General features: G+C 41.9%; 1 protein-coding gene and 1 non-coding gene across 2 annotated transcripts; one reads left to right on the top strand and one right to left on the bottom strand.

Moving 5' to 3' along the window:
* Positions 1–1,620: 1,620 nt before the first annotated feature.
* Positions 1,621–1,726, bottom strand: LOC118483591. Its single transcript, XR_004870879.1, has one exon. It is a non-coding gene; the product is annotated as a small nucleolar RNA R71 (small nucleolar RNA).
* A 5,577-nt stretch (positions 1,727–7,303) lies between these two features.
* Positions 7,304–10,050, top strand: LOC110881163. The gene is made up of 2 exons (XM_022129517.2): positions 7,304–7,550; positions 7,882–10,050. The coding sequence occupies exon 2, from the start codon at positions 7,885–7,887 to the stop codon at positions 9,598–9,600; it is 1,716 nt and encodes a 571-aa protein (XP_021985209.2). The 5' UTR covers positions 7,304–7,550; positions 7,882–7,884; the 3' UTR covers positions 9,601–10,050.
* Positions 10,051–12,264: the final 2,214 nt, after the last annotated feature.

The raw sequence follows: 12,264 nt of genomic DNA, 5'->3' as shown, positions 1-12,264 counted from the left end.
AGGATGATCATTGTTCTCTCCTGATTGTTTACAACCTACTTTGATTTGAATTAGTTTTTAATTTAGTTTTCCAAAACAATATTCCACAATCTTGAATTTTAATTTTCAGCAATTTAGTTTGATTTTAGTATAAATACAAAGCTACACAATCAACACATTTTCCACATACTCCCTGAGTTCGATACCCTACTACCGCTAACTACAGTTGTTTAGGGATTAAATTTGCGTGACCCACGACATCACGTCAAATTTTGGCGCCGTTGCCGGGGAGTAGTGCGCAACGTGTGTTAATTTCATAGTTTTGTTTGTTATTTTCGGGTTTACGCTGGTTGTGTTTAGTGTGCAGGTACTTGAGGTGCATGCGTACTAGGAGCTCTCACAAGCTATCACCATTGGCGTTTGATCCGGAAATTGAGCGAACTTTGCGAGCAAACAGAATTTTGCTAAGGGAAAATACAATCAATAGTTCACCAACAACACCAGTTACACCAATTCGATACATGGATCCACCACCACCACCACCCACTACGGGTGAATTTACCTCATCATTCATACCAACATCCACTCAACCTTCACCTAACACTACCATTCCACCAAATACTACCGAACCCACCATACCTCAACAGGTTACACCAACCAACACCACACAACCCATTACTACCCAAGAAGAACCAACCGCCACCTTGAACCCTTCCACTACTATACCACCATTATCCCATTTTTTCCCGGGTGCGGGTCCATCATATTCGGGCCATACTATGGCACCAATTTCGTCTATTGTCCATGCTACACCGTATCGACCACCAAATCAATCGGGTTTCCAATACTCGACTATTCCATTTGGGCAATCATCGGGAATTCAAGGAGATGGGTATGATGAAGGATTTGAAGACTTTGAGGGGTATGAAGATGATGGGTATGGTTATGGAGATTATGGTGATCAAGGGGATTTTGGGTATGTTCAGAGTCAATCTCAAGGGATGGCGAGTGTTGGTGGAATTCAACATCAACAACTTATACCACAACACATTCGGCCAAGACCACAAGGGCCACCAATGCCACAACCGATTCCATTGCAACAGGTCCGGCCACAACATGTACACCAACAACCATTTCAAAGACCGCCTCAGCGCCCACCGATGCGACCACAACAGTTTCAACAACCGATCGCACCACAAGGGCAAGTACAAAGACCGAATGGGCCAATTATTCCGAGAGGTAGGTATGGTGTGCCACGAAGACATCTTAGAGAACAAGCAAGGGGAATAGAGGCACATTTCAGGCCAATCATTACTCAAAACCCTTCACCGGTGGTTATCCCTCACAACAACCAAGGGAGAACTTTTGAAGTAAGAACGAACTCGTTGCAAAGTTTACCGAAGTATAAAGGGTTAGCAACGGAGGAGCCGTACTTTCATCTAGAGGCCTATGACTCAATTTGTAACACTTTTGGGAGTCAAGGTTTTTCGGCCGATGAAGTCAAGTTAGTCTTATTTCAGTTTTCGTTGGAAGAGAAAGCTAAGAAATGGTTCTATACATTACCTTCAGCATCAATTTATACATGGGGGGAGATGCAACAAACCTTTTTGGATGAATTCTACACCGACCAAAAGACTAATGATGCGCGGAAGGGGTTGAGAAGCTTTCAACAACAACACGGTGAGATGTTCCATGAGGCGTTCGAGCGTTTTAACATGATGATTAAAAACTGCCCTCATCATGGGATTGAGTTATGGGAGTTAATGAACGCTTTTCATGAGGGGTTGAGTGCCGAAGACGCGCGTGATTTAATGTCTATCACCGGAGGGACGTTTGGAACGAATTATGAGAATGAAGATTGGGAGTTTTTGGAAAGTATGGCAACTACATCAAAAAGGAAAGCCCAAGCTTCGAGGAGAGCCCGACCGACAACTAACCGACCACAAGTGCATGCCATAGATGAAGGTAATGTTCAAACTACTAATCAAATTTATGATGTGTGTGCTTTGTGTAATGAAATAGGTCACGCGGCTGAAAATTGCCAAGGAATGTTGGAAGGGCAATATGAGGAAGTTCATGCGATCCAAGGTCAAGGCCAAGGAGGAGGTGGTAGGAACTACAACAACATGAATTCTAATACCTACCACCCCGGGTTGAGGAATCACCCGAACTTTAGATATGGGAACCCGTCAAATCAAGCGAACCCAAATTTTCAAGGTAGCCAAGGTAATTTTGGTTCACGGCCATCTTATAATAACCAAGGTGGGTACCGGGGCGGAAATAATCAAGGGTATCAAAAACAATACCAAACGGGTCAAGATCAAAGGGGATCTTCGGGTGGAAATGAGGTGATGGAGATGCTTAAAAGCATGCAATTGGAAATGCAAAAGCGGAATCAACTTGATGAAGTGCGGATGCAAAAAGATGAGGTTCGCGATAAAAGCATTCAGTCACTAACGACTCAAATGGGGCAATTAGCAACCGATGTGGCGGAACTAAAGAAAGGTAAGGGTCAACTTCCAAGCGATACAAAGGTAAACCCTTCACATGGTTCGTCACGAGGTAATGTTAATATTAACCATGTTAGTGTGTTAAGAAGTGGGAAAGAGTTTAAGGCCAATGTGTCACCCGAATTGGTCGAGGGGGTGGTTGAGGACATCACGGGAATGGAAAGTGATGATGAACTTGCACCGGTTAAACCACAAGAAACAACTATTAAAAAACCGGGGTTGGGTGAAAGTGAAAAAAGTAAAAATGAAAAGAATGAAAAAATAGAGGGTGAACCGAGTGAAGTTCCATTCCCATCGGCTTTACTTGACCCGGGAAAGAAAAATGTTATTGTGTCAAGGGGTCCTCAAAAAGAGGAAATGTGGGATGTGTTCAAACAAGTTAAAATAAATCTCCCACTTCTTGATGCAATAAAACAAGTTCCCGCTTATGCAAAATTTTTAAAAGAATTATGCACACAAAAGAGGCAAAACAAGAAAAAAGTGCCTAAGCGGGTAGATTTGACCGGGCAAGTGAGTGCGGTGTTGAATGGGGAGCTTCCTCCTAAGCTCCAAGATCCGGGCACGCCATTGATTAATGTACAAGTTGGTAATTTTCAAATGGCTAAGGCGTTGCTAGATCTTGGAGCCGGAGTTAGCATTTTACCGGGGGGATTATACGACCAATATGACTTTGGTCCATTAGCAAGGGTAGAGACAACGGTCGTTTTGGCCGATTTGTCTCATAAGTTGCCCCGGGGTATGGTTCAAAATGTTATTGTTAAAATTGATGAGTTTTACTACCCGGTGGACTTTTTGGTTTTGGACTACTCATCGGCGGACCCTAAACAACAACAGAACATAATTTTGGGTCGGCCATTTTTAAGCACCGCACATGCTATTATCGACTGTAGATTTGGTACGGTTGATATGGCATTCGGAAATCGAAAAATGCGTTTGAATGTTTTCACTAACAATTCTAATGCTAATGGTGTTGATGAGTGTTTTATGGCAGACATAGTAGATGGATGCAACCCGCATGAGTATGAGGAGGATGGTTTGGATATTTGCCTGTGTGACTTTTCTGAACAGGTACATGCTTATGCACTACGGGTTGAAGAGGAGGCACAAGATGTGATGGCGATGAAAGAAGGTAGACCACCATGGACCCATCAATTCGAGGGTCTACCGGCGGAAATCGATTCGGGTACAAAACCATCGTTGGAGGAACCACCAAAGTTAGAGCTCAAGGACTTGCCGGGCCACTTGAAGTATGTATTTTTAGGGGATAATGACACTTTGCCGGTCATTATTGCCTCTAATTTGGAAGTGGCACAAGAGCAAGCCTTGATGGAGGTGTTAAAAGCGAACAAGGGTGCTATTGGATGGACGATTGCCGATCTTAAAGGAATTAGTCCATCCATCGTCATGCACAAGATTATCACAACCGAAGATGCCAAACCGACACGAGAAGCTCAAAGGCGGTTGAACCCGAACCTAAGGGAGGTAGTAAAAAAGGAGGTAATTAAATGGTTGGATGCGGGAATCATCTATCCGATTTCGGATAGTGCTTGGGTGAGTCCCACCCAAGTTGTGCCTAAGAAGGCCGGCATTCAAGTAGTCAAGGACGAAAGTGGTGAACAAATTGCCACCCGACCGGTTACCGGATGGCGGGTGTGTATTGATTACAGAAAACTGAATGCCGCCACTTCTAAGGACCATTTCCCGCTACCTTTTATTGACCAAATTATTGAAAAATTGTCGGGTCAAAAATATTATTGCTTCTTAGATGGGTATTCGGGTTATAATCAAATTGCCATACACCCGGATGACCAACACAAGACCACCTTCACATGCCCATACGGCACTTTTGCCTTTAGGCGAATGCCGTTTGGGTTGTGTAATGCTCCGGCAACTTTTCAACGATGTATGATGAGTATTTTCTCGGACATGGTTGGAGAGTCGCTTGAAGTGTTCATGGATGATTTTTCCATTTTTGGCACCACTTTTGATGCTTGTCTCAACGAATTGGAAAAGGTTTTAAAAAGGTGTGTTGAGAAAAATTTGGTGCTAAGTTGGGAGAAAAGTCACTTCATGGTGCAAGAGGGCATTGTGTTGGGACACGTGATTTCGGAAAGGGGGATGGAGGTGGATAAGGCAAAGATACGGGTAATTTCATCATTGCCACCTCCTAAAAATGTTAAGGGTGTACGGTCATTCTTGGGACACGCGGGTTTTTATCGACGTTTCATTAAGGGTTTTAGTGTTATCACCAAACCCTTATGCAATTTGTTATTAAAAGATGTCCCGTTTGACTTTACTAATGAATGTATGCAAGCGTTTACTGTTTTGAAGGAACATTTGGTCAAGGCGCCTATCTTGCAACCACCTGATTGGTCAAAGCCGTTCGAGATAATGTGTGATGCCAGCGATACCACTATTGGTGCAGTTTTGGGTCAACGGGTTGACAAGAAGCCGGTGGTTATCTACTATGCAAGCAAAACTTTATCCGAAGCGCAACTTAATTACACCACAACCGAGAAAGAATTATTAGCGGTGGTGTACGCTTTGGATAAGTTTCGCTCGTATATTTGGGGAAGCAAGGTAGTAGTTTATTCCGATCATAGTGCGGTTCGGTATTTAATGGAGAAAAAGGATGCGAAGCCGCGTTTGATTCGGTGGGTTTTATTGTTGCAAGAATTTGATCTAGAGATCCGAGACAAGAAGGGATGTGAGAATGTTGTCGCGGATCATTTGTCCCGAATCCCGTTGGAAGGTGTAGATGATGCAAGTGAAATCAATGAACGGTTCCCCGATGAACAATTGTTGGCCGTTTCTACTTATGTGGCCCCTTGGTATGCTCATTATGTTAACTATTTGGCCAAGGGTGCGATTCCAAACCATTGGACTAAGAAGAGACGACAACAGTTTTCTAGTCAAGTGAAGCAATATATATGGGACGAACCCGACTTGTTCAAAATTGGGGCTGATCAAGTGATAAGAAGATGTGTTCCCGAAACTGAAGTTTTAGAGATATTGACCCATGCTCATTCATCCGCATGTGGGGGCCATTTTAGTGGGAATAAGACATGCTATCGGGTGTTATCGAGTGGGTTTTATTGGCCCACGATTTTCAAGGATGCTCGTGAGTATGCCCGAAATTGCATCAATTGTCAAAGAATGGGAAGCATTTCGAAACGTGATGAAATGCCGTTGCAACCAATTTTGGTAGTGGAGGTATTTGATGTTTGGGGAATAGACTTCATGGGTCCTTTCCCAAACTCAAATGGGTTTTTATACATATTGGTTGCGGTTGATTATGTGTCGAAATGGATTGAAGCTATTGCCACAAGGACCAACGATCATTCCGTTGTATGTAAGTTTGTGCAATCCAACATTTTTTCTCGTTTCGGTGTACCTCGGGTGATAATAAGTGATGGTGGTTCACATTTCAAAAATTTCAATTTTGGAAAGTTGTTGAAGAGATATAGTGTGAATCATCGTGTGGCTACACCGTACCACCCACAAACGAGTGGTCAAGTGGAGGTATCTAACCGCCAAATCAAAGAAATTCTAATGAAGACGGTTAGAACGGATAGGAAAGATTGGTCAACCAAGCTTGATGACGCATTGTGGGCGTATCGCACGGCTTTCAAAACCCCACTTGATACCACTCCGTATCGAATGGTTTACGGGAAAGGATGTCATTTGCCTATGGAGTTGGCACATAGGGCATATTGGGCAATTAAAACAGTGAATGCGGACTATGATGAAGCGGGTCGGGCGAGGAAGCTTCAACTGAATGAAATTGAAGAGATAAGGGACCAAGCGTATGAGTGTGCATCCGCATACAAAGACAAACTGAAAAAGGTTCATGATGCGAAGATAAAGAAGAAGAACTTTGAAGTGGGTCAAAAAGTGTGGTTATACAATTCAAGGTTGAAAATGTTCGCGGGGAAACTCAAGAGCAAGTGGATGGGCCCTTATGTTGTCCGACGAGTGGGAAGGTTCGGAGATGTTGACATTCAAGACGAGCGAACATTGAAACAACAAACGGTGAACGGTCACCGGTTAAAGCCGTATTTGGATGGCAATGACATCAACAACTTGGAGCTTGACAAAGCGGGCTACATCCTACGCCCGGTTGAGGAGGAACAATCGTAAGAGGCCCAGGTTTGGTGATAGTGTACATAGTAGTTTTGTTTTGTTTTTTTGTATAGTTGCATAATTGCCATAGTTCCTCGAAGTACGTGTTCGAAACAAGTGTGGGGAAGTTCGGGTCGCGAATTGCTCTTACATCGTGTTGAGGACAACACAGGATTTTTGAGGGGGTAGGGTGATTTTCCAAGTTTAAAAAAAAAAAAAAAAAAAAAACATAAAAAATCGAAAAATTTAAAAATCTAAAAAATTTGGTTCATAAATTTCAAGTTTTATCAAAAATGGAGATGCCCAGTGTCCACCGTAAATTACGGTGGAGCCGTAATTTACGGTGGAAGTTAACAATTTTTTGGGATTTATGGTAAAAACCTCCTGTTTTACGGTACAAATTGAAGTCCAGTGTTTACCGTAAATTACGGTAATACCGTAATTTACGGTGGTGAAAAAAATGGGTGGGGTTTACGGTAGAAACAGTCTGAACTACGGTAGATATTTGGCATTCAGGTCTCACCGTAATTTACGGTGAGACCGTAAATTACGGTACGCAGCGAATTGGTTCCGTCGGTTCAGTCCGTGTGTATATATATAAAAAAAAAAATAATAATAAAAACGAAAACAAAAAGCCTGTCACGTGCATTATACCCTAACCACTCATTCTCTTCTCACCTTTTCACCTCTTCTTCTCCAAAGAACCCACAAACTCCATAGTCTTCTTCCACCTTCTTCTCTTCATCAAATCCTCAATACTTGCCCAAATCAAGTGGAGTTTTGGTCTAAATTGACTAAATTTTCACGAGCTTCGTGATTGTGAGGAGGAATTTCAGAGAAAACGTGGTTTTGGGGTCGAAGTTTGAAACCCTAGGTTGAGATAATTTGGGGATTTTTGGGATTTTTAGTTTCACAAGCATCCTCTCATCTTGAAACAAGGTATGAACACTTAATCTACTATATTATGAAGATGCATTGTGAAAAATAAGGTGATTTAGGTTATATGTTCTTGCCCGCTTGCTTGTTGCTAGGATATGAGTATGAAATTGTTATTGAACACGATTGATGGTTGTAGATGTAGGAATGTTGGTTGATGTAGTGAACTTTTGGGATGTTCTACATTGTAGAGACATCATGCCCAATTTTTGAAAATTCTTGATACATTTTGGGTTCACTAAAATCTACAACCATGGCAACAAGCAAGTGTGGGGATGACTTGTGGAGAGAATGCTAACTTTTGTGTTGTTTTGTTGTTTCTTCATGTGTGTAGGAAATGGCAAAGACTAAGGAAAAGCCTGGTTCAAGTTCATCCTCGTCAAGAGGCAAAGGCAAGGAGAAGGAGCAGCCATCGAAGAAGAGGCAATATCTTGGTAGGGTTAGTGAAAGCGAAAGCGAGGAAGAAGAAGAGATGCAGTTAGACCCAAGAGATAAACCAGTGTGGAATTCGGGGTCATTGGATGACCAACCCGAAATTTGGCAGCCAACTTTGTATAACGATTGCATGAACAAGTTAAAGAATAAAGCAGCCGCGTTCATCTGTGAAAGAGAGGTTGATGAGCCTCAGCTGGGTCAGTTCGGGGTGTATGACAAGTTCCGTGCTTTGGGTTGGGAAGGAGCACTAAAGTGTTGGGATAAGGATAAGAGCAACTTGTTTATGACCGAAATTCAGGAGTGGATGGCAACACTTAAGTGTGAAAACTTCTATAGGCCATCACAAATGAAGTTGATTGGGACGGTACATGGGGTACCAGTTGAAATGTCATTTGATACTTTGAAGAAGTTGGGAAAATATGATAGTCTTCCAGCTAGGGAATACATGATTCCCACGCTTGATGACTTGTTGCTCAAACCCGAGAAGCACGTGACATGGAACAGTATGTTGGCTGATTTGTTTTTGCCCGGTAAGTATGGTGGCGTGTTATACCGAAAAAATCTGAAGATAGAAGCCAAGCTCATACATACGATCTGTTTACTTAATGTCATCCCAAGGAGAGGGGATAAAGATCAGGTGAGGTTTCCAGAAATACCTGTTTTGTATTCATTGATGCATGGATCTCCACGCTTTCCAATCCGCTACCTGATTATGCATCATTTGTGGATATGTCGGAACAAATACGGGAGAGACATTGTCCCGTACTGTCGCATCATAACGGGTTTAATGAAGCAACAAAAGGCACTCACATCAGAAGACCGGGGTTTAACGAAAAGGCACATGCCTTTTACTTTGGATAGGTTGGGAAACGTTTGGACATACACCTCGTCTGAACGTTATCACAAGCTGAAATCGGAGGGTCAACGGTGGAGGGCGTTGAAATTAGGTGCAAGGGAATTGATGCCGGGAGAACCGGATGAACCTGAGAGTGATGTAGAGTTAGTTCCGAGTGGGGATGATGATTACGCAGACGAGCCAACGGGTGGTGCAAATGTTGGTTTTGGGGTTTTTCATGGTGGTCATGGTGGCACATTTTACGACTATGCGCAGCAACCATATGAGCCGGGGTGGGCTTATAGTGGTTCAATGCAGGAGGTGATCGCGAGCCAACGCCCGCCGGCGGCCATCTTTGATACTTGGTCGGGTCCGGAGAGGTCGTTATTTGATCAAGGCACGCGGAATAGCGCTAGTATTGAGCGGGCACTTAAACATAGCCTCGACCGCAATGAATCATGGCACCGGACTCACGCATACTCGCAGGAGGTGGAAATGAATAACCGATATCACGATGATCAGATGAGGCGGATGCATGCGGATTGGCATGCTGGGAGGCCGGTGGTTGAGGATCCACAACATGTGGATTATGCCTCATTGCCACCATATGATGGCAGCGTTTCGTATCCGACTCCACAACTCCACCATTCTCAGTGGCTTGATCCAAGAAGGCAAGAGGGACCACAACAACAAGAGGGAAGCAGTAGCGGATCGTTCGGGTTTGGAGAATGGAGCGATATGATGTCGTCCATTTTTGGGCCCCCAGGACCGCGTTATTATTGATCAGGTGGTATTCTCCCTCTTGTATAGTTTGTATATATTTGTTGGTTTATGTTGATTATGGTGGGAGGATGGGTGGTAATTGATCATATGATTGATTGTAGGGTTTGGTTGGTTGGTGGTGTTGTGTTCAAAAATGAAAAAAAAAAAAATATATATATATAAAAAGAAAAAAATACAAAAAGAAATTTGGGGTTTGAGATAAAAGCTTTTTGCGGATGTTGATTGAGGATGTGATCAAATCCTCCCAAAGCCATACATTGGGGACAATGTATCCCAAGTGTGGGGATGGGGGGAATTTTTCAAAGATTTTTGAAAAAATTTTAAGCCAAGCAAAACAATATGAAATCTTGTCGCCCTAATTTATCCCCAAGTCAATGCACCGGCAACCCTTATTACCCTTTTCATTCTTGGTGAGAGTTGTAGCCACACATGTATATAAATAATCTTTAATGAGAGTGGCTACGGGTGGGGGTGCGTTAGAACTTGTGCTTGAATGCAATTTGAATCCTTGTAGACATGAATGTAGAAAGGATAAGGGCATTAGGTAGCCTCGTCGGTTGTGTGAGTGAGTGTGGGATTTGGGGGGTTGGACCTCATAAATTATATATATGAGCTTGGTATTGTGAGGGGTGGGGGTTTGGTCATTTAGTTGCCCAATTTTGTGCCTAAAGCCTATCATTTGTTTCCCCTAGCTACTTACTTAAAAATGTACCCAAATTTGACCCGGTCTTATAGCATTAGTGATATAATTAGTAGTTTATGAGTTTGAAATAGTTATGGTTAATGTATTATGAATGTCAAAAAAAAAAAAAAAAAGAAAAAAAAAGAAAAAAAAAAGAGAAAACAATGAAAAGAAAAAATTGAGAAAGAAAAGAAAAAAAAAAAGAAGGTTTCATTGTCTTGTATATAGTAGTATGTCTTTGTTAGTTGTTTTGGTAGTTGTAATAAAAAGACCGGGTTGAATTTTCGCTACTCATATATATTCCATTTCCTACCCATACACCTAGCCACGTTACAACCTTTAAGCCCCTTTGATTTGCATTCGTGTTTGACCCGTTATAGGAGTATAGTTGATTCAGGTACAAGCTTATGATTGTGCAACCACCCGTTTGCCTAGTGTGTGTCTAGCTTATCTTTGCTAGTTTCCACTTGTAGCCGAGAGGAGAGAAATTGTGAGGGGTGTATTGCTTGGGGCATTAAAAAGGGGGTTGGTAAAGAAATTGCATGATTTGTTTGGCTGATTTGATCATTTGTCTTGAAACTATATTGATGAGTTGCTTGGGACAAGCAACGGTTAAGTGTGGGGATGTGACGGGTGGTCCTTGGGACAACCCTTAAGCATGTTAAGATATGAAATAATCCTCCATTTAACCGCGTAATTACCTTGAATTAGATAACTACGATGCTTATGTTTCAGGTGCGAATTAGGAGATAAGAGATGGATAAAAGGCAGCTTATGGATGCTTTGGTGGAAAACGGGTCGAGAGAAGAACACAAGACAAAACAAAGAAGTGAAGGCAGCTTGGTACCGTAAATTACGGTACCACCGTAATTTACGGTGACCCATTTTCCCATTTCTGCTGCACCGTAAAACAGGCTCAAACCACCGTAACACTTTGATGACCACCGTAAATTACGGTGGAGCCGTAATTTACGGTGGTGCCTGAACGTGAAAAATGTAACTGCTGCCATATACTCGTTTTTTGGGTGTCTTTTGGTATTATCTCATCATTGACGGTTCTTGGAGACTTTGGGAGCGAATTTGGAGTACTTGCTTGGTTTGTGAACGATTCTAAACATTCGGTTTGTGTTTTTAATTCGTATGAACACTATATTAATGTTGATGATGATTCACCGAGCCATGTCCGGCTAAACTCTTCGGTGATCATCCTAGGTGAATGTTTCTAAGACTTTTGTGTGTTAAATTTCTGCATTTCTAGAATGATATCTTGCGTTGCTTGAATGTCATGGTGTATGTTTGATTGTTTGTAGCGCGTTAATCTATATCACAATTTCTAGTCTTGATCGTACGTTCTTGGTGCCGTTGGCAACCGAGATATCACGGGAAGGGTTAGGGTTGGTTATTGGTTAATAGGTCATCGGGAAACAACCTCGCATTATCTAATCCGAGTACTTTGTTCCCTTTTATCACTTCAATCACACATACACGAGTTATGTCTATGTAACTCTTTCTAGTGAAATTGCACACAATTGTTTAACGAAACTGAAACCTAGGATGATCATTGTTCTCTCCTGATTGTTTACAACCTACTTTGATTTGAATTAGTTTTTAATTTAGTTTTCCAAAACAATATTCCACAATCTTGAATTTTAATTTTCAGCAATTTAGTTTGATTTTAGTATAAATACAAAGCTACACAATCAACACATTTTCCACATACTCCCTGAGTTCGATACCCTACTACCGCTAACTACAGTTGTTTAGGGATTAAATTTGCGTGACCCACGACATCACGTCATATATATATAGTGGAGGGTTCAAATGAGAAGAAATTTATTGTAAGAATAAAAAAGAACAAACTTCAACCAATAAGAATGTTTCATTTTACTTCATTTAATTTTTGTATTTAATATGGGTGTAAGGGTATATGGGTAAAATTAGATAGATCATTAATTGTTAGTCTTCTTTTTTAATAGCTAACT

This window comes from Helianthus annuus, chromosome 10 (genome assembly GCF_002127325.2).
Source record: "Helianthus annuus cultivar XRQ/B chromosome 10, HanXRQr2.0-SUNRISE, whole genome shotgun sequence".
Taxonomy (NCBI): domain Eukaryota; kingdom Viridiplantae; phylum Streptophyta; class Magnoliopsida; order Asterales; family Asteraceae; genus Helianthus; species Helianthus annuus.
This window is presented reverse-complemented; position numbering and strand designations above follow the sequence as displayed.

What these genes read in the sequence shown, in the direction of transcription:
- LOC110881163 (XM_022129517.2), top strand. Translation starts at nt 7,885, where the DNA reads ATGGCAAAGACTAAGGAAAAGCCTGGTTCAAGTTCATCCTCGTCAAGA.